Source organism: Kryptolebias marmoratus, linkage group LG8 (assembly GCF_001649575.2).
Source record: "Kryptolebias marmoratus isolate JLee-2015 linkage group LG8, ASM164957v2, whole genome shotgun sequence".
Lineage (NCBI taxonomy): Eukaryota > Metazoa > Chordata > Actinopteri > Cyprinodontiformes > Rivulidae > Kryptolebias > Kryptolebias marmoratus.
The window spans coordinates 9,262,417-9,284,545 of NC_051437.1; the positions used below are offsets into that span (position 1 = coordinate 9,262,417).

Sequence of the window (22,129 nt, forward strand, 5' to 3'; positions counted from 1 at the left end):
TACAGTGAGCTGTGTTTACAGATAATGATGTGTGGAAGTGTTCCTGAGTCCATGCAGGGATGTCCAGAACAGAATCAGAGCTGCCACAAGGTGACAGGCATCCAGGACTGACTTTCAGCCTTTTGTCCTTTGAGCTCAGAGATTTCTGCAGATTCTTTAAATCTTTTGGTGACATTTTGAACTCTAGATGATGGGATATTTCAATTTTTCCAATTTTCCATTGAGGAACATTATTCTGAAACTGGTCCACTGTTTTTAGATGCGGTTTTTCGCAGACTGGTGAACCTCTGCCCATCTTTACTTCTGTTTTTATACCCAGTCTTACTGACCTAGTCTTAGGTCAGAAGCTTTTACTGATTAGTTTCAAAATGCTCCTCCAGCTGTTTCTTATTCATACCACTTCTTTTTGCAGCCTATTGTTGTCCCAACTTTTTTGTGATGTCTGGCTGCTATCAGTTTTTAAATAACCTCATATTTTTAATAAAAATGGTACCGTTTTCTTTTGATATGTTTAATATATTCCATTGTGAATAAAATATGGCGTTATAAGATGTGCAAACCATTGAATTCTGTTTTTTTGTCGTTGTTTTGTCGATTTTACAACTTTCGAACTTTGTTCTGAGCTGGTGTTGTAAATGCTTACCTCCTTGCTTTTTGGTATCATCTCCTTTCTGATCACCTTTCTTCGGCTGCTCTTTAGGACTCTGAGGTTGCTGCGACATTAAAGTAATATTAATCAAGGCCAAACAAAGAAAAATGGTGGAATATTTTTTAAAAATAATTTATGATTATCCCACCTTGGTAGCTGACTTCTTGTCCGATTTATTACCTGAAAATGGCAGAAATAAAACATTCACATTACCAGGTTCAATAAACTTCTGAAAGCTTTATCCTGTAATTATGTTATCATTTGAAATGTTTTCTCATATAAGCCTGGTAAGCACCAAACAAATGAGTTTAATGTTGTTGTTGTTTTTCTTGGTATCAAATGTTTCTCACCTTTTGTTCCTGGCATTTTGGCTACTCTCCAAAGTTGATGCTCTTTTCTTTTTTCCTTTTTTTGTCTTTGTTTTGTTTTTGAGAACGCAGTGCTTAATGTGCTGCTCACCTCGGTCATTTATGGCCCGGGCGTCTGAATGGCTCAGTCACAGGGGCCCCTTCGAGAAAGAGCACCGCGAACAAGCAAAGAGCCCCGTCAGCTGAGCAGAACGCCCCGCGGCCCTGCAGGCCTTTGCTGAGCCAGGCGAAACCTCGGAGCTGACCTTGTAGTTCTGCCATTGTGAGCCTACTGGAACTGTGGGCTCACCTATTGTACACGACAAGAAAGCATTTTCATCATGGTACCAGTGAGGCGGAGAAATGTTTTGTTTTTTTTGTTTTTCTTTAATTTCAACTTGGTCTTGTGTCACTTTTTTATAATTGAACAGAAACAAAATTAACTTAATAAGTTGTAATATTCAAAAACTAAATTTGTTTTTGGATAAGTCTCATGAAGACAACCAATTGTTCCTTACTGTGGCATTTGAAGACATTGTAGCACTATTTTGTAAAGTTGAAGTGGATTTCTTGTCATGAGATTTAATGTCAGATTACAAAAGAGGAGCTAAATCAGCTCAAATTGCTATTGATGGGTCATAGTCAAGAATTACTTGCTTATATCTGTAAACTATGACAATTAAGTGACTAATTTAAGGAAATAGCAGTAGAGCATGGTCACTAAAGTTTGTGCCAAAGTGTATTTTTCCTGGTTTGTTTGATCTGAGCAGCTCTAAATGATAAATTAAGCTCTACTGTACGTCAGAGCGAGTCTCCCAACAGGTGCACAGTGTTATTATAGAGATGTTTTTTTATTTTATTTTCAGTGACATTTTGAATTTATGCTTCCATCCCATCTTAATTAGATCTGACAAGTGAAAGAAATGAATGCAACAAGTGGTCAAGGTTTTCTTAAAAAAAAAAAAGCTTGAAAACTGAGCTGTGAGTAACAAAAATAAAACTTACACAAAGCAAAGATTGCAGCAGTAAACCTGTAGACTGTTTTTGCAAATATGAGCATCTAAAATAATCTGAGAAAGGAGAAAAACTCTTTGGTATTCTGTGGCTGTGTCCATTTTTAATGTAAGACAGCTTTCATTTTCTGATGTTGAGGTAGGCCTAAATATAACTTTTAACATGTTGTAAATGCAGAAACAATACAATTTCCCCTAATTTATATAGTCAGTATTTTTTGTATCTTTTGTTTTGTTTTCCAGTAGAAAAATGACAAATTACAATAATAATCTGACCTATAATTTAAGGGTAACCTGTGAATTTGTAAAGGGCAGCACAGGTAAATAAGACATAATTTACATAATTTCCTTTGGGGGGAAAACAAAGCAACTCTGTCCCTAAAAAGCATCATGTTGACGGAGCATTAGTGCTTGCAGTGTTTTGTGTAACTGTAATCAAACACAAACTCTGCTCTGTTGAGGGTTGTGATGTGAACATTAAATGCTGTGAAACGATCGCCCGACATTCAGGCTCTGCAGCTGTAAGCGGGTCGGCCCAGCGTCACAGCGGAGGAAACGCGGCTCCGGATTGGTCAGGCTGAGTCACGTGACTCGACAGGAAGCGCAGCGATGGAGAGAAGCTAAGGAAGGTGGGTCGTTTTCAAATGTATTTCAGCGAACTTCATCAATTTAATTCCGAAATGTGAGCATTTAATGTTGTCTAAAAGTCCTACACTATTGAATAGCTTTTTAGAAATGTAAAACGTTCTTGTTAAACCTGTTTTTTCTGGAGGAGAACCGCTGAAGTTGACGTTGCTCACTTGCTAATTGCTAACTGATGCTAGTATAGCTTTCCGACTGTCAGCCTCGTAGGTTCTGGGTGGTTTTGGAAAAAAAATACAAAAGCCAAACTTTTGTTGTTGTTGTTGTTTACATTTGACAGTTTTGATTTACCTGTGTAATTTCCCAAAGACAAACTCACGCTGCCAGCCAAAGCCTAACAACTGTATAATTTCACTGTGGTGTAATTGATTCTCCACCATGACACCACCTGAATTAAAGCTTAGGTTCAAGGTGGGGGTTATATTTCATTATTTTAGTGTGACATCAGCGTTAGGTCAGTTATATATTCATACAGTGTCCAAGTGGGTTGTTCATTTGTATAAATATGAGCTTTTGATGCTACTTTGACAGGACTCTGGCAGTGGCTTCATCTTCTCAGAGTATTGTGGAATGGCAGCTGTTTGGCAGCAGGTTTTGGCAGTGGACGCAAGGTGAGACTCAGACAGGCAGCTCACTCTAATGATCAACTCTTATATAGAAATCTGTTCACATGTTGTTGCGCGTGGATGAGTTGTGAGTTAAAGTGTGCTGTGTCACTTCTCCCCCCCCCCCATTTTCCAGGTACAATGCTTACCGCACGCCTACCTTCCCACAGTTCCGAACTCAGTACATCCGCCGACGCAGCCAGCTGCTCAGAGAGAACGCCAAGTGTGGCTTTGAGCCAGGACTGCGCAGGCAGTACCTGAGGCTGCGCAGTCAGCTGTTGGCCCTGCGCTACGGGCCCCTGTCTGAGCAGAGCAGCTTCAGGGCCAGCAGTGTGCGCAGCTCCCGCACCACACTGGACCGCATGGAGGTCAGACTCTGAGAAACGGACAGGACAGGGACAGTAGAAAAACAGAAAATGAGTGGAGGTGTCTGTATTTGGAGATGGTGGTGGGGTAGGGATTTAAAACATTCTAAAGGTTAAAAAACAAATAAGCAACATCTTGGTTGCTGGACATATTAAGCTGAGCAGCTTGGTTGAAATGGCTGGCACTGCCCTTGTATGGGCAGTATCTTCAAGTTAAAAGATGCATGGTAGTTTCAGTACATTCTGAACATGTAGTAATGCATGTTTCACATTTATAAATGTGCCTTTTTTCCATTTTCACCTTTACTCACTCCTTTGAGGTTCTTTTTCTCTTGTGGCTCCTCTCCCTCCCCCTCTCTGGCAGGACTTTGAGGAGGACCCTCGTGCCCAAGGGGCTCGCGGTCATCGCCGGTCTGTCAGCAGAGGCTCCTACCAGCTCCAGGCCCAGATGAACAGAGCTGTCTATGATGAGAGGTACACTGAAGAGTGCTAAACAAAGATCCTCTGTTTTCATCCAGCTTCTTTCTTTGAAGCTTTTTGATTCTTTTTTGTTTGTTTTTTTATCAATAATTAGCTGTCTGTAGCTCTGGCGTTCATTCATTTTATTCTGATGTTTAATATGGAATTGTCAATTTTCTAAAAGGGTTGTGAGCTGTTGATTGTATTTTTCTAAAGTGTTTTTATTTGTGACCACAGGCCTCCGGGCAGTTTGGTGCCCACCTCCGTGGCAGAGGCCAGTCGTGCGATGGCAGGAGACACAACCCTGAGTGAAAATTATGCTTTTGCCGGCATGCACCACATATTTGACCAGCATGTTGACTCTGCTGGTGTGTAAACAAATTTGTATTTATTTTAATCAGGTTGCATAATTAACATGAATGTAACATTTTTTTCTGTTTTCATTTTTTTTTTTTTTAAGTTCCCCGGTTACAATTCGCTAATGATGACAAGCACCTCCTTGCTTGTTGCTCATTGGATGGCACCCTGTCCATTATGACACTGTCCCCACCCCCTCCCGTTGTGAAGGTGACCCTGAAAGGGCACGGGGGTCCTGTCACAGACTTCGCCTGGTCCCTGAGTAACGACATCATTGTGTCGACGTCGTTAGATGGGACTCTGCGCATCTGGAACACGGAGGACGGTCGGTGCATTCGAGAAGTCAGAGACCCAGAATCCAGCGAGCTGCTCTGCTGCACCTTCCAGCCGATGAATAATAACCTTACTGTGGTGAGTGTCTTCTGCTCTTGCAGTGATGTTTGTAGTACTAGTCCGGCTGTATTGTTTACGGTGAGTAGCAGGTAATGATAAAAAATACTTTGAGTTGAAAAATGTAGATTCGTTCCAACTGTATTGAGATTTTTTTTTATTTTTATCCCCCCCATCAAAAGCATGAAGGCAAAAATTATTTTGCCCGTTTGTTTGTCCGTTGTGGTAGCAAAATATCTGATGACTCACTGGATGGATTTTAATGAAACTCTCAGATTGTAACCATCGATGTATGTCTTCAGCTGATTAACTTTTAGAGTCAGCCCCATTCAAGATGGCCGTCACAGATAACTGACTTTTAGAAACACAACAATTGTTATAACTCAGCCAGTGTTCCAGATGTTGAGCTAAACATTGGTGTCAAGATGGTGGTCCTCTTCAACATGTGTTCTGTAAGCTAACACATCTGGCATGAAATGGCACATAATATCATTTACCAGATTTGACTAAAACAGGTAGAACTCTGTTTCTTTTCAACATAAAATCATTTAAGTTTGAAACTCATAAAAGCCGATGGGTAATTTAAACTCCTCAGGAATGTTAGGCCTTTAATTTTCTGCTATAATTTCTTCATTTTTACGTTATTATTCTTGTGCCCAGTGATGCAGCACCTCAATTTTACATTTTTATTCTACCTCAAAACTTCTCAAATACCAACTTCTGGTGTTGTTTATGGGTCAAATGTTTGAGCTGGGTGTCAGCTGTGATACTTTCAGTAATGCTGACAGTAAAGTAACAATCAATTTTTATTAGTAGTACTTGGATTAATATAGCATTCAAATATTGATCATTCAGATATTTGAAATTGTTTACTGTACCATTAGTATTGGAAAGTTTTTAATGCCCAGCTGCAGGCTTCACAATGATCAGGGAGGAATCTGTTCATTTCTATTGTCTTTTCAGACAGGAACACAATTACATTTTACTGATTTATTGCGCAATAACATAATCTTTCATATAGTTTTCAGTTTATGCTCATATATGGACCCATAATACATAGTACCTCAATAATGTTAACCAAGTTTCTTCACGTAGGCCACCTTCAACCCTACAACACTGTCTAAGACCTACATGACCTTCGAGAATGTGGCTGGATTGCTGCAAATTTGGAAAACCTCCCTCAGTGTAAAAGCAGCTGCGATGCTGCGACAGTCTTAGTACTCACCACATAGCTTTTTTCCCTTCTATTTTTTGCACTTTTGTACCATCACACCATATTAGCATGATGCTACCACCATGGGTCTCATGGGCCTGTGCTTGTTTTGTTTCCGTGGCTTGGTCACCATCACAGTCGCAGCCTGGACGTGAGCTCAGCGTCCTGCTTTAACTTCTTGACAACGAAGCTACGCCGATAGGCCCACATCATCAGTGCTTTGCCACCAAAATGATAAACCACTTTGCTGCGAAGGTTTAGTGCATGCTCAAATCCATCATGGACCTATCACGTGTCATGGAGAGCCCAATGTGTTCTTAATACGACCTTTATAAAACCCTATAAAACCATCCACATTCTTTTTTCTTTTTTTTGTCATAGTGGGGTCAAGCGTGAAGGGAGCCCTAAGAATGTCAGTATCAGTTTAACTGCTATGGTTTCAGAATAAGTAGCAGCATTTTTACCTTAATTTTAAGAGCTGGGTCACTTATTTTAAACAAACAAAAAGGTGCTCCAAAAAAATGGACTCCCCAGGTAACAGGCGAATCCTCCAAGCTGTGCTCCGTCTCTTGCTCAGTGTAAACTCAAATACGCCCTGTGTTTGGGAATAAACAGACCTAGCTAACCGATTGATGGATGTTTTGCTGCTGTTTCGTCTGATGCTTTTATCTCTCATGGCAAGACAAGTGCAGAGATGCTGCTTCTAATATCATCGCTGCTGTCGGGCCGAAACCTTCCATCTCCAAAAGCACAACTTTTCAAAACATTGGGGGGGGGACCTTTCATTTAAAATAAACAAACTGTGTATGGTTACGATTTGTATTTTGTCTGTGTATATAGTCAGATTATTGAATTAGTAGTTGAAGGTCATTAATTTTGTAGATTTACTGATTCTTGTTTAAAGAAAAGCTGTACTTGTGTTTAAAAAGGAACTCATTCATGCTGTAGCATGATACCTGATACAAACGGAGTTAGAAAGGTAAATTTCAGGCTCATTTTGAGACTTTGTATCAGATAGTCATCCACAGAACCGCAGACAGATGTGAAGGCCGACCAGAGTTGATTTTTGGAAAAACATCCAAGTGATGAAACATTGAGATGCAGGGTTTTGGCCTGACACTAACGATATGGGAGTTATTAATGGGGACATCACCCACTCATGTACTGGTGTTTTGTTTGTTTTTTTATCCGTATCAGCACACTAATCGTAGTGAAGCCATTAAACAAACACTCAATGAAGACAAAGACGAGGTCAAAGTTAATTGAACTAGTATTTAATCAGAAAAATTCAGAATTTCTGAAGCTGTTAATTTTCCTAACAAGCACTTTGTGACCTTCAGTAAGGATTTATTAAAACGATACAGTCCTTTGCAGAAGTTGTAAACCTCCTCCTAATTTCTTTGTCTGGATTCAAAGGAGCCAGATTTTTTTGTAATTTTTCAAAGTGGTCTTGATCAATATTTCTTCAGACTTTCAGAAGGTCTTTCAAATTTATTCTTTGAACTTTGGCAAATTGTTTCCCCTCCTTTCTAGTCTCATTCCTCGTACCTAACCATGAAAGCATATTTTTCAGTATGTGCTTTAAGTAAAACGGGGGACAAGTGACGGATAAAAGAAGTACGAGGTCTAAAAACTGTCTGAAAGTTAACAAAATAATCCATCCAAGACCAAAGAGATCCTTTAGTTGATCGTCTACTGTCTAGTTTTCAGCTAATAGCTCTTTGGAGTCACTTTGTTGAATATGTTGTCAAACTGATATTTTTGGTATTTTTCATAATCTAGCAAGTTTAATAAGAAATGGACTTTTTCTTGCAGATGTTTTTGTGCTTCTCGTCCAAGGAGCTTTCTTGTATTCCTTTAAAAGATTCGACAAAAGCAGTATCACAGGTTGTGCTGGTCCCAAACAGCCTAAAGGTTCAGTTTAAATGGTTTCTTTGCCACGTTGTCAACGCAACACTGGTTCTTCCCTTGAGTTTAGGAGACGATTTACGCCCGAATGATATGCGGTTCAGAGTGAAGCTGCTTAACAGAAAAATAAACGATGTCGTTCCTCTGAAAATGGCCTTGTACTGGACAAAAAGAGTGAAAAAAGCAGCTAAAGTCTCGAAAAAAAACCTTTGAAAGACCTCCAGGAAACCTGAAAAAATATTGATCGACTCTGAAGATTATAAGAAATTCTGACTCTGGAAAACTAGAAAAGTGTGACGGGAGGACGAAGACTGAATTGTTGATGTGCTTTGGCTTTATTTTTTTTTAAATCTAGTGACTGTGTTCAGGTAATACATTATCCAAGATAAACGGGACTAAATCCAGAGGTCTGCAGTGCACCTCTGGATTTTACAGCCCGTATCTTTATTGTCAGAAACAATCCGAGCAGCGTTTGTGTCAAAAACAGGGAGAACAATGTTCGGATTTCCCTGAATACTTTGTGAGAGAAGGTGATGGTTAAACCTGAAAAATGCCTAAATACCTGTCCTGTGACGTGACTATGAGCTGTTCTGTGGCTCTACATTTCTATTTAAGTCAAACATAAGAATAGTCCGTTTTTAGAAACTGTTACTGTCAAAAAGTTGTTGTTTTTTTTGCCTTTTATTGATTTAGATTTGCAGAAAAATGTCAAACAGCACGGGCTGTTTTCATTTCCACTTCAAAGTTAATGCCACACTGTGAAACTAATTCCAACGTGTTTTATTTCAGATGATTTCTTATTTATGTACCTACAAACAGTACATGCAGAGGAAATAACCTCCAGATGGGAGCCTTTTATCTGTTTCTAAATAATGCATGAGTGTGGCGTATGCAGCAGACATTTATTTAAATTTCAAAATTAAATGTCAGCGTTGGAAACCAAAACTAAAGCGGCAAATGTCTTGATGGGGTTTGATTTAACCTTTTTGTTTGTTTTTTACTTTAAATTCTTTACCTGAAGAAGAAAATGTTAAATGAAAGCAAAGTCGTGCACGTCTGTGTCCTTTCGCACTTCGGTAAATCAAACGTGAAAGAGAAACCGATTTAAATTTCCCCGTGTTCCCAACAGCTAGAGCTTTTCTCGGTGATCCGCTGCAGGAGTGATGACGGTTCTTCACTCCTGGCCCCTGTGTTCTAGGTGGGAAACAGCAAGCACCACCTGCAGGTGGTTAACATCTCCACTGGGAAGAAGGTGAAGGGGGGCTCCAGTAAGCTGACAGGCCGCGTGCTGTCGCTCTCCTTTGATGCTCCGGGGAGGATCCTGTGGGCTGGCGATGACAGGGGCAGCATCTTTTCCTTCCTCTTTGACATGGCAACAGGTAACGGGCGCAGCAGCGTCCACCGACTGCATTACAAATTCGAATCGGCTTTTTCGCTGAACGACGCGAGAGAATACAGCTGATGTGTCTCTCCCCCTCCCCCCTCTCCCCCTCAAGGAAAGCTAACCAAAGCCAAGCGGCTGGTGGTGAGTGAAGGCAGCTCCATCTGCAGCATATCTGCCCGGTCCTGGATCAGCCGGGAGGCCAGAGACCCCTCCCTGCTGGTCAACGCCTGCGTCAACAAGCTGCTGCTGTACAGGTCAGTGTGCCAGAGCTACTCGCTGCAAAACAGTGTTGTCATTACTGTGCACACAGACTTATTTACTGAGTGATCGCATCGGCAGGGTGGTGGACAACGAAGGAACTCTGCAGCTGAAGAGAAGCTTCCCCATCCAGCACGGCTCTCAGCACATTCACAGCATTTTCTGCCCCCTCATGTCTTTCAGACAAGGGGCCTGTGTGGGTAAGAAGCCTCTCGGTTCCCACTGTGGTCTCTCTGCGCTCCTGCTGTGGTCTCCGAGTGTACCTGCTGCGATATCTGAATCCAAAATGAGACCACAGTGTATTGCTTGCTGCAGGCAAAACACGGGCAAAAATAGCATGCCGCTGCTGCTTTTGGATTTAAGAAAGAAAAAAAAAAAGCTCAAATTAGCAATCTTTCAGCAACAAAGCAACCTATTTTATACAGTGTGTCACACACATGAGACTAGAAAACAGTAACGCTGCTTTACCCTGCAGAATCGCCGCACTTGACTTTTAGCACCTTTTTATTTGACATCAGTTGGAATTAATCAAGGCCCGTCTGTGTTTGCATGAGGTCTGTTTCTCAGTCACCTCAAAGTACCCGACAGTTTTTGAATGGGGGTGAAAAAAGAAGACCTTTTTCAATGGTTTTGCTGAAATGCTTTCTTTAATCCAATGTGAAATAGCTGATGAAGTGTTTTGAGCTTGGTGGCAAAAAAGAGAAAATTAGCTTTAAAGCTTGACTCATTTCCATTTCAGCATAAAGGACGTTCTTTGAGACAGTGCGGAGGCAGAACAAGTCGTTTTACTTCTCTGTCTAATCTCGCAATTCGTCCTCATGGTTTGATCTCTTCCTTTCACCGCCCGCGCCCCCAGTGACCGGCAGCGAGGACACCTGCGTCTACTTCTTCGACGTGGAGCGCAACACCAAGGCCATCGTCAACAAGCTGCAGGGTCACGGAGGGCCGGTTCTAGACGTGAGTTTCAACTGCGACGAGAGTCTGCTGGCGTCCGCCGATTCCACCGGCATGGTCATCGTCTGGAGGCGGGAGCAGAAGTGACCGACCCACCGCCGCCCTCGAACCGTCCAATAACAATCCGTCGATTCTCACTGGAACGTAACAGGCTGCTTAATGTCATGATCAAGTGCAATCAACTAGAACGCCATCCTGTGTAGGTGATAGGGATGTCTTAGAAAAGTCACTGGGTGGGAGGTGGGTCGTGTGCGCATGTCTGTATTCCTACACCTGCAGCTGTTTTTAAGGAAAGATCACTACGACCATGTATGTGGCATGGCTTACCTCCAGCTATTGTGGATATTACTGAATTCATGTGAAGAGGATGCTACATAATCTTAGTGGAGGGAAGAAAAAAAAAAAAAAGCAACACTTTGTATCACACTGACGTTCCCTCTGGCATAGCTCTAGTTCACTATTTATGTAACTCCTATTCAAGCAGTGTAATCAAGTGTTGTACAACAGCCTTGTTTGCTCTCTGTTGCCTGTTTGCATTTGAGACCACGTGCATGAAACCGAGCTCAGATCCAGTCAGTCGGCATATCAGATCATTTACCACGAAAGATGAGCGTATTTATAAGTATGTGTTTGTACTTATTTGTATATGTGGACCTCTGTTCATGCCGTTTGCAGATTCCTATAATTTATTGAACTCAAATAAACTGCTGTCATTGTCAGGTCTTTTTGCTTTGTGACAAAACATTTTTAAAGCAATTTAAAAACGAACATGTTGACATTTCTTCAGTAGCATATTAAAAAAACACACCCTGCTGTGCTTGCTGCTGGACAAATAAGCGATAATGTTAGGTCACATGTCAGGAATTTATGATAAGGCCGAGCTTATTGGTGATCTTAAACACTTAAAAATTAATATCTTAGCTGTTGTGGATAGTCTGACTGAACTGACGAGCTAATGGCTAGTTGGAGCAGGACTAAAACAGATCGCTGCCTTCTTTTAACAACTGTAATCATAAAAATGTCAGAGTGGTTCATGTGAAAGTTTATTAGACTGTTTCGATCAGCGTCCGTCTTTCATTATGTGGTTCTTTATGGAGACTCAGACTACCGCAGTAGCAGCGTAAGCCAGCTGTGTCACTTCTGGTGCTGACAGGGATCAAATCTGGCTGGGATTTCATGGTGTAAAGGCTCAACCTTGGCTTCAACCACCAGGAAAAATTTTAAGGTAGAAGTTTATTGAAAATGGCGAAATTCACCAGACGTGACAACAGAACCTCGTGATCCTACAGTCTGTGAATATCGTGTGCTGACAAATTGATGGTGATGTTAAAGTTTATAAAGAAAAGCGTTCACATGAACGGCAGAGCTCTGGGTCGTTTTAGGTCAGCAGCAATCCATTTTGGTCTTTGAACCGTTAGCTCATCCGTCCGTAAAGAGCTATCTACAGCAGGTAAGATACTGTTTGTAACTTTCCCGCAGACGCACACTGTTCACCAACACGTTCCTTTAAACGTTCAGGGTTATTCCACTTTCTTTTAGCATAAAGGATCGTAAAAACTAATTTGCTGTCAGTAAGTTGATCTCTTTAGCTGACGAGATGCAAAAAGCACTGAATAGGTTTGAATGTTTTCAGCACATGCAGCTCATGGTCATCACCGGAGAAACGCTCGTTTTTATGTCCTCTTTATTTTCTATCCACTGCTGCCGGCGGCTGGCCATCTGTGACTTTAGTCAACTTTGCTGCATTTAAGATCTGTGTGACAAACTTCAGGGCTGCTTCATACCAGCCTTTTTACCACCACAGATCAGAATTTCCTTCAGTTTGTGGCTTAGAAATACATGTATTTAGACTAATATCATCTTATTTATTTGATAAATGGTACGTACTACATCTAGATACTCTAAATCATAAATAAAGAAATATTCCTGAATTATGTTCTGGCAGACTTAAACAATGAAAAAGGTTAGTCAGATTTACAGAGGGTTGGTCAAAAAAGATTACCTAAATTACTGAACATGTTTTGTTTTAAACCTTTTTTTGTATAATGTGAGACATTTCATCAACAGAGCTGTTTGGTCAATCTGGCGCATTTTTTACAGCTTGAGATTTTAACTGACAACAGTCCCATAAATGTACCTGAAATGTACAAAAGCAAGGAAAATCTGCAAGTAAACATGAAAAAAAAAAAAACCCTCAACCACCTGAGTCCTATAAAGCAGCCGTCATAAACATGTGTTAACATTCAGTATCATAGATAGATTTTACTAATCAAAGCTAAATGAAATGCACTATTTGTAGCTTGACAAACAAATGTTGACACCTGAAATATTAGGGCTGTCTTTAAGGATTCTGATGGGTCGGAAATGACAGAGATGGATCAGATAGGAGCTCACACTCTGAGGATTTCTGGATTATGCCATCAGTGGCGTTCCGAAGAATGATTGCCACATTCCGACACACACTCAGTTTGCATCATCCTGCCACAGAAGAACGAATTCAAACATTTTCTATGATCGCTAAATATAATAGTTTATATTTAAATGCATTTATAAGACTGCATTAAAACTCGTTTGTATGACGGTGCTAAAAAAAATGACAAGATTTATAATAATAGAACATTACGGATGGTTCGTTTATAACACATTACGCTCATTAAATTAGTTTAAGCATCCTTGATTATAAGGATTTATTCGTTTAGAAATTCTTTAATTTATTTTAATGGTTACTGAACTTAATTAAAAAAGCTTTAATGAAAAGTGCAGCTGAAATAATTTGTTTCACAAAGCATTTTGTTGGATAAACCTGCAGTTTTGTCTTTTAAATGCAACATCAAAGGTCATTATTATATATTTAAAAAAAAAAAAACAGCTGCTGCCTGGGAAGGTCGGGACTTGTCTTCATTTGTAATTGTCAGGATACAGCTAATAAAAGGGGTAATAAAAAAAAAAACATGTATGAGGCCAACAAAAAGCCTTTCTTGTGCGCACCTTTCAGACACACGGCGCGTCAGCTCTCACAAATGAGTAAGATGGCCTTTGTTGTGGTGTATCTTGGAGAGAGGTGGGAAGGAGCTTAAAAATAAGCTCTCAGATGAGGCTTCAGCATCAGTTCTGAGGAGACAGAGAGGCGATGCAACCTGTCAAAGGCAGGAATATTTTCAGGACGTGCGCACAGACGCCGCAGCTCACAATGGAGACATCTCCAGCGTGCACCCTGTGAGTGCACTAATACAGACAATGAGAATTAGCTCTCATTCACATTCAAAACATAGGATGATTGTTTTTAAAACAGATTGCACAACCATCCAGCGGCTGGATTTCAATCAGGGCCTAATTAAGATACAAGCATATTATTTTCTCCCATCCTATCTATTTCATCTTAACATAGCATAATTATTCAGCGTAGCTTCTTACATAAGGCTTGTTAAATGAGTTGTTTTGTGAGCCACAAGAGCTGGAGACATTCAGTTCTTCAAGCAGCTTTTTGTGTATTTTAAAGGTTTTTGTATCTCATCTACTGTTGAAGACTTAACCTCTACATGCTCGCTTTGATTAGCAGCAATATTTAAAATGTTTTCCCCCCCAAAGATGAAATTATAAAAGCTGTCCTTAATTCCATCATGTTGACGATGACAAACATAACATTTGGACACGCACCTCATTGCAGTCAAGTTGGATTTGTTTAATATCTCTGGAAAATCTTCTTGCCAGGAGTTTTGACACTTTTTGATCCTGCTCCTTTTTAGTATTCGAAGCTAAAAAGCTAAAAAGCTTCCTACTGATGACTCTCCGCTCCCTGTCTGTCAGTCATGGGTTGTTTTTCTCTCTCAAACCCAGTTTCTGTCTCTGCAAGCTCACCGTCCTCGAGTAACAGCCCATTAAAATGAACATTGAGTTGATTTATTACAGTATCATGCTAATAAGCATGCGCAGCGTCTTGAATTTTAAGTGTAAATGTGTTTTTCAGATCTTTTATTTTCCTGTTTTTTTTTTAACCAAAACTCTACAGTTATTAAGAATCTGGTAAGAATGCAGCTTCACTGTTAAAAGAGTCACGTGACTAGATGTTAAAGTTCCAGATATGACACATTAAGAGCTTAAAGTGATAGTTCAGATCTTTTGAGGTTGAGTTCTGTGAAATCCTTGTCAATAGTTAACATCTTACCTGTTGTAGATAGCTCTTTGATCGACCTCAGTTTGGAGAAATTTGGAGAGTTTAATTCTGACCAGACTTACAGGCTAACAACTAGTCTGATCTGAAATGGATTTTTCTGTCTTGAAGCAACTCCAGCCCTCAGAATTTTATCACGGTTCCTGTGAACATAAACGAATAAAGCTTGGCATCACTGTTAATTTTGCATTACGCAGTTAGTAACATGGAATTTGATGGCTGTTTGCTAGCACAAATAGCAGTAATGGCAGCTAGCTGTAGCACTTCTGGTGATAACCTCAGAGTGACACCAAAACCAAAAGGCATGAACAGAAATTCAGGAGTTTTGTTTTGCTGTCGTCATATTTAGGCTATTTGAAATATGGTGAAACACGGAAGCTGAATTGAAGCTTTGCAGCTCCTCTCTGTAATTCCCGTTCATAAAAAATATTTTACATATAAGACTGTCTGGTCGTGTGTGTGTGTGTGTGTGTGTGGGGGGGGGGACTTCCAGAAGGAAGATATAAATAATGTTTCTGCGAAATAACCGTGCATGATAAAGGGGCGACAATGTAAAGGTTTCAGAAGTAGCATCGGCATGAACTGCTTGGAAACTTTTAAGACTGGAGTTGTTTCAAGGTGACAGCGTGCTGCTTTAAAACTGATCCTGCTCAGATCGGACTGACAGCTAACACTGGAGTCAGATCCAAACTGGATTCCTGCTGCCTTAAAACAACTCCAATCTGAAGCGTTTCATTGCCGTTCAGGCGAATGTTTTTTTTTATTTTTATAAACCTTTACATAACCATCAATTTTGCACTACATGGTTATTCAGACAGAAATATTATATTGTCGAAGCTGGAAGTGTCCAAGGCTGCAGTAGAAGTGCTACAGCTAGCTGCTGCTGTTTGCACTCTCAAATAAGCACATGTAAATATTTTTGACGCAGTGTGACATTAAAAGTGGTGCAAAAGGTTCTAAATGAGTGTTTTACAACAACTTCAATTATTGTTTTTTGTTTGTTTTTATAGATTGGAGCTGTTTTAAGTTCTCTTTGATCCTACTACCCCCAGACTAGCCATTAGCTTGTTACCCTCCTGACAGACTTAAAACTCTTTATTTCTCCAAACTGAGGTTGTTCAGAGCTATCAGCAGCAGGTAAGATGTTAACTGTTCAGAACCTCTCCATGGACCCCACTTCAAACAATCTGAACTATCCCTTTAACCTGCACCTGTGGTTAATAGTCATTAGTATATTAAACCTAAGTTATCTCATTGTTTCTGTTTCTGCCGTGTCATTTTTCCTCCAATACTTTAACTTGAAGTAATGCTGTGTAATAAGTACAAGAAGACAAAAATAATTTCTCCCCCTTACAGAAAAAAATTACATTAATAGGAGTAAGCTGAATCAATAATCAACTCAATACTCTTTTGGCTGCAGCATTACTTGCTTGGCAGTAACAAACATTGTTTAGTCAGTCTGGTGATTTTGAGACTCTTCCCTAATTGTGTTATCCTGGCTCCTGCACAGCAGAACTGTCCAAATCTCACCCTAGATTTTATTACTGCGAAGCACGAAGACCCCCGCTTCAAGAGGGTTTTAGGTTCGGATCTTGTATAAACCTGTTAATTGAAGGTGCTTCAATTTAGCTTCGGAATGCCACCGATTGAAAAGGTTTGGACTGGCGAGAGAAACCACAAACCCGTTTGAGCCGAGAGGCGGTGTTGGCCAGAGTTGAGTGAAAAGGATCGCGAGTGCGGACCGATGGGACAGACAGCCAGCTCTTTCGTCGCCGTTCGGAAACTACAGTGCACGCAGGACGGGATTCGTGCCACGTCTCCGTCCAGGCAGCTCAGAACTCAGAACGCATCAAAAGTAGAGTCTTTATTGATGAGTGGGCAAAAGAACCACCTCAGGTAAACTGTACAGTTACAGAATATCATCTCGCAAAGGAATGCCAGACACAAAAATCACGAACCTCTGTTCACTTGTCGCTTCATCTTTCCGCGTCAGCATCTGTACAAGTTGTAGAACCCCAAGTCTTGAATCTATGAAACGCAGTGGAATGCATGCTAGAACAGTATGCTGTGCAAGTGTCCACATTTAGAAAACCGACTGCACATATATATCTATGCCTAACGTACTGAAGGTCAGACATTTGCATTACGGGGAATCTGAATTTGGAGGAACAATTCGGTGCGTGGATTGAGCCGGGGATCCATACACCACAGCCTGAAGTCGCTTTGATTCGGAAACACACTGTGATCCGGACACTCAAACGGTGACATTTCAATTGAGCAGAAATATAAGAGGGCCGGGTTAACATTCGCGATCCCTTCACCTCGAGGGGGGGCCACGTCATTTCCTCTTTAAAGTTCTGGCAAAAAGCAGACGGAAACAGTCCAGTATTTTCAAACATTCTCCAAAACCATCATTTGCAAATAAATGTACATTTTCTAATTGTTTTTTTTTTTTAAAGTTGATGTAATATACATACATCATTAGTCAAGTCATTAAACCCTATAGCCTGTTTGCAATGTACAAATAGTAAAATGAATCCGCCCCCTTCTCATTACCCCTCTGTGTTTCACATTAACTTGCACATTAGCATTTTTATATATATATATATTTAAAAAAAAATCATAACACATTTTTCCAGTTGCAGAAATCCATTGAAAGAATTAGTTTCCATATGATGATTGCTCAATTTTGCAGGATTTTGAGACAACAAAATGTGGCTGTTTTTCATTTTGACTCAGTATTACTGAAACCTACTCTATCATCATTATTTCTGTCAGACTCATTCTGCCTCCCTCCCCTCTTTGTGTTCTTTCTACCTTTTGCCTCTCTCGCGCGCGCACACACATACACACAGATGCTATATAAAAACACACAAGCAGGAATGGTCATTCCTGTACAGTCTGTACAATATGAAATCAAGTCATATTTCAAAATAGTGTCATCTGCTTAACAGGTATTGTTTACAAATAAAGCAAAACAGGCATTTTTCCTTCCCCCCCCCCCCCTTTTATAATACAAAGAAACCTGACATGCCCTATAAGTCCAAAAAAAAAAAAAGAAAAAGAAAAATCAAGCATGTTAGGGGCTTCTGGGTTCACGACAGCTATTTAAATGTGTCCAAGGTTATTGGGTCCGCCTAATATCCCGCCAGCCTCCTTTGAATTACATGAAAAGGTGTCCAGAGTGGTGTATCGCTCCATTCAGACCCTTTGAGTTCTTTGATGTGTTTCAGAGTTAGTAACGCTCTGAGCGCGCCCCCCCCCCCTCTTCTATTCACAGTCCACGGCACATCTCTTCAACGGTTTGTTTCTGGTTAGAGCCTTACGTGACACAAACTAGTTCTCGGCTCAAAGCTCTGCAGCGTGTCCGTCTAAAATAAGGCAACGTTATTTTAAAATGGCATCTGTCGTACAGAACCGGGGTGGGGATTGTGGGGATCTTTTCAACCTATTCATCGTACAGTACAGGATCAAAAATGCAAGTGTTACCAGGGGGTTTTCTATTGCCCTACCCAGACTTTTGCACCTTTAATCAAATATCGACATTCTTCACACTGTGCCTGAACTTCTAAGCAAGGATTTGGTTTTGCTGTGCAAGAACAACAAATCAGACACTGACTTACTCCAAGTGCTCTGCAGCACTTCTGCTCTGTAAATTTCACTTTAAATCTGGAAACATTCTTTAAGTTGACCTCGTTATTTCCCCCCTCACATGATGCAGTAGGCCTCATCCTGGGGCAGGTGTTGTTTAGTCCTCCAGTAAGTGGGCAGGTGGGCTCTCAGCACTTTCCTCAGGTCCTCGTTAAGCAGGAGACAGAAGATGGGGTTGACGCCGGCCTGGGCGAAGCTCATCCACACTGTGATGGAAAGGTACCTGTGGGGGATGGAGCAGGACTTGACAAACACCCTCCAGAAGCACGCCACGATGTAGGGCGCCCAGAGGACTAGGAAAAGCAGAGTGATGGTGTAGAACATCCTGCCCAGCCTCCTCTCTGACCTCACCTCCTCCATGCCAAGCAGCCGCCGGTGCTGATTGTGTAAATTCTGCCTGATGCCCAGCAAAGTAGGGGGCATGGGACCACGACCAAACCCCGCAATCCAGTTGGCCGCGGCTTGACCCGTGGCCCCGGGACCGTGGAAGGTCCAGTTCTGGCTGATCGCCGGCACCAATTGGACAGGTTTCATCTTGCGGTGCCTGTACTCAAAGAGCAGGAGCTTGGCGTAGAAGCCGTGCGTGGCCAGGACCACCACGGCCAGCATGAGCATGAAACCCAGGGTGTCGTTGGTCTTCAGGTAGCGGTGTTCAAAAATGCACTGATCCTCATCACGGATGAACTTATAAGTCCCCACGTCAAAGACGGGCGGGAACGCCATGGCGACGGCCAGAGTCCACACCATGCAGATGATGGCGGCGCAGGTCCAGATGGTCATGCGCTTGGCGTAGAAGCGGTGGTGGGCGATGGCAAGGTAGCGGGTGACGGCCACACAGAACAGCATGAAGGCAGCGTGAAAACAAAACAGGACGGCCATGAAAGCTACAACTTTACAACTCAGGGCACTGTAAGTCCAGGCCGAGCTGTTGTGGACAGAAACCAGTACGAAGGGGAAGCAGGCCGCGGAGCGAACTGCATCAGCCAGGCACAGGTCCAAAAGAAAGAAATAAGGAGCCTTGTGAAGTGTCCTGTCTCGCAGCACCAGCATGGACACCAAAAGGTTGCCGACCAGGCTGACACAGATGATCAGCCCCAAGAAGACCAGCTTAAAGTAGGCAGACACATCTGTGGCAGAGATTCCTCCGGTGCTGCTGTCGCTGCTGCTGCCGCCGCCGCCGCCGCCGCCGCCGCCGCCTTTCGACAGTCCGCTCTGGGAGGCCAGCACAGCCAGTAAACTGCCAGGGCCGTCGATGGCAAAGCTCTGGTTAGCCATTCTTTCACCTTCCACGAGAGCCTGCCCGATTAGGGCCCCTTTGAACGCAGCTCCTATCCTCCTTCAGCCGTCGTCTCCCACGGCTCTCTCGTCTTCACAAGGAGAGGCCGTACTGATCTTTTCTACATGAACGAATCATCTTCCCTCTTTGTCCACAGCCTCACCACCTGCAAACAGAAACACACATTTTTTTTTCTATTTATTTATTTTTTTTGTCTCTTGAGACAAGACCGAACAAGACGTCAGACCGGCTTGTAAGCGCACCAAGCGGACAGGAAACTTAAGTGGAGACGGCGTGGATGTGGAAGTGTCGTGTTGGACAACACAGCTCAAATCTCTGCCTTTCTGTTTTTCTAACGCTGGGATCAGATCAGCAGCTCTACAGCATGCCAGCTCCTTGGCTCTCTCAGTAATTACCTAGCCCGTTGCTAAGATACTACAGCTCACATACTTTGTGCAAGTGTGGGTGTTTGACTGAATGCATGGGGGTGTACAGGGGGTGGAGGGGTGGGGGGTGGAGCAGACACAGCATAACCAACACTGGGCATGTCCAACAAACAGCGGAGATCTTGTAAATGAGGGAAGAACATTTTATGCTTTCCCTCTGCTGGTCTCTTTACACGAGCGTGCGTGACAGCCAGAAAAGAAAATGAGCCAAAAAAAAATAAAAAAATAAATAAAAAGGCAGTGGGTGTAATCTGTACCATTCATAGCAATGAAAAAAAAAATGGCACCAGGAGTGCCGTCAGTTGTTGTATTTTTCTTTCTTTCCTTTTTTCCTTTTCTGGTTACTCTGCGTCTGTCTGGGAAAATGGCATCAAACTCAACAGGAGCGTAAAACGATGACTTTATTCATCGCAGCCGGGCTCGGCGTTGAAGCAGCGACGCCAAGAAGGAGCCTCGGCAGAACATCGGTGTGCATAAAAAAAAATAAAATAAAAATTGGATTACAAACCAATAGCTACCTATTCTGATGGAGGGGGTGGGGGGGGGGAGATGATAACAAAGCATAGGGAGGGATGCTGCTGGCTTGGGTGGGCCTTGTCAATGTAGGCCATGAACACAAAACAATGATCCTTAATGTTGGAAAAAAAAATATCTCTCTATAAAAAACACCTCCCTGCCAGTTTGACAAACATTTCACCTGATTAAATGGCTGCCATGTCGGCTAGGCCTGAAACACAGGGTGGAGTGGAAAAAACAGATGAACAGGTGTCAAAATCACCTCTGCTGTGTGTGTGTGTTTCCCCCCCCCCCCCAGCTGCATCAGCAGGACACAGGTGGAAATGCAAGTCGAGCTGCTGATGGCAGCCAGGAAAGACTTGGATGCTGCATTTCTCTGTCTGTGTATGTGTGTGTGTGTGTGTGGAGAAAAAAAAAAAGACAGAGACAGATGATAACCTACCTTTCATTCCCTCATTCTCCGGCTCTGCTCTTATTTCACGGTCAAAAAACAAACCAAACGATCCCGGTCGCTTTGTTTCACAGCTCGTTAAATGGACAGAAACACACATCGCCGGGCTCCCCGCTCCCCCAGCCTCAAACGACACCTGTTCTGCACAAAACCCGGCGGACGGACGAACATGTAATCGACATGAGGCGGATAATCAACAGCTGATCGAACAGTCCGAGGACGGCGGCTCCTCCGCGGGGTCGAGTCACATTTAAGAGATATGGATGAGAGAGGAGAGGGGGGGAGAAGATGCATCCACCGCCACCCTTTTTACAGCTCCCCTTCATTTGAATATCATCCGAGAAAACAGATTTTTATGTTGCATCACGTCGAGGACCGGGCTCCATAAAAACAAAACAAAAAAAAATCAAAAACATAAACCTTTATTCTCTGATTTTATATCCAAGAGATGCCAGGATGCTTACAATAACCCACCCACAATCGTTAGAGAGGGGGGGTGAGAGAAAAAAAAAAAAAAAAAGGATCGCAGAGCTCCTAAATGAACCGTCTCTGGGTGGAGAATGGCCATCAGGACAGACAGCGTCTCTGTTTGCCATGTTTTCAGCCAGGAGAGGAGGAAACGCCGCGCATTTCTAGCCCCGGACTGTCAGGATGCAGTCTTTGTTTTGCTGCTGCTGCTGCTGCCCTGCGAAGGTGGACTACATCTTAATGGTCCACAATGAAAGCCTCCATGACAGATGAAATGTAATGAGGAAACCAAAGCAAGAAGGAGAGAGAGGGAGAGAGAGAGAGAGAGAAAAAAAAAATCCCAGCAAGGAAAAAAAACAAAAACGAGGATTTTCACCTCGCAGGAGCCGCGTCGAAGTCACGTTTCAATACAAATAAAAAAATAAATAAATGAAAAACAAAACAAAACGGAAACCCAACCCACCCCCCTGTCTAAAAAAAGAAGGGGGGGGAAAAAGAAAAAAAGAAAAGAAAAGCAGCACGGCAGGATCAGGCGAATTATTCCTGAATAATCCCAATTATGGCTGCTGGCGAGGAGGGAGCTCGCACATTCGCGGAAAGCGTCGG

At 42.2% G+C, this 22,129-nt stretch overlaps 2 protein-coding genes across 3 annotated transcripts; one reads left to right on the forward strand and one right to left on the reverse strand.

Moving 5' to 3' along the window:
* Positions 1-2,520: 2,520 nt before the first annotated feature.
* On the forward strand, positions 2,521-11,263 carry wdr13 (WD repeat domain 13). Of its 2 annotated transcripts, none has more exons than XM_017409359.3 (10): positions 2,521-2,638; positions 3,183-3,262; positions 3,393-3,624; positions 3,986-4,095; positions 4,318-4,448; positions 4,541-4,848; positions 9,147-9,327; positions 9,445-9,586; positions 9,672-9,790; positions 10,447-11,263. In XM_017409359.3, the coding sequence occupies exons 2-10, from the start codon at positions 3,222-3,224 to the stop codon at positions 10,629-10,631; spliced, it is 1,449 nt and encodes a 482-aa protein (XP_017264848.1). In that variant the 5' UTR covers positions 2,521-2,638; positions 3,183-3,221; the 3' UTR covers positions 10,632-11,263. The 2 variants fall into 2 exon arrangements, with proteins under 2 accessions (XP_017264848.1, XP_024860267.1); XM_025004499.2 differs by lacking the exon at positions 2,521-2,638 and adding an exon at positions 2,651-2,691.
* A 5,301-nt stretch (positions 11,264-16,564) lies between these two features.
* On the reverse strand, positions 16,565-22,123 carry gpr173 (G protein-coupled receptor 173). Its single transcript, XM_017409326.3, has 2 exons — positions 21,047-22,123; positions 16,565-19,808 (listed from the first exon to the last, which is right to left on the reverse strand). The coding sequence occupies exon 2, from the start codon at positions 19,639-19,641 to the stop codon at positions 18,424-18,426; it is 1,218 nt and encodes a 405-aa protein (XP_017264815.1). The 5' UTR covers positions 19,642-19,808; positions 21,047-22,123; the 3' UTR covers positions 16,565-18,423.
* Between the last annotated feature and the right edge of the window lie 6 nt (positions 22,124-22,129).

Excerpts from the sequence above, each read along its gene's own strand:
- gpr173 (XM_017409326.3), bottom strand. The coding sequence starts at position 19,641 with ATGGCTAACCAGAGCTTTGCCATCGACGGCCCTGGCAGTTTACTGGCT.
- wdr13 (XM_017409359.3), top strand. The coding sequence starts at position 3,222 with ATGGCAGCTGTTTGGCAGCAGGTTTTGGCAGTGGACGCAAG. Across the intron at positions 3,263-3,392 it reads GTTTTGGCAGTGGACGCAAG|GTACAATGCTTACCGCACGC; the intron begins GTGAGACTCAGA and ends CCCATTTTCCAG. Across the intron at positions 9,328-9,444 it reads CCTCTTTGACATGGCAACAG|GAAAGCTAACCAAAGCCAAG; the intron begins GTAACGGGCGCA and ends CTCCCCCTCAAG.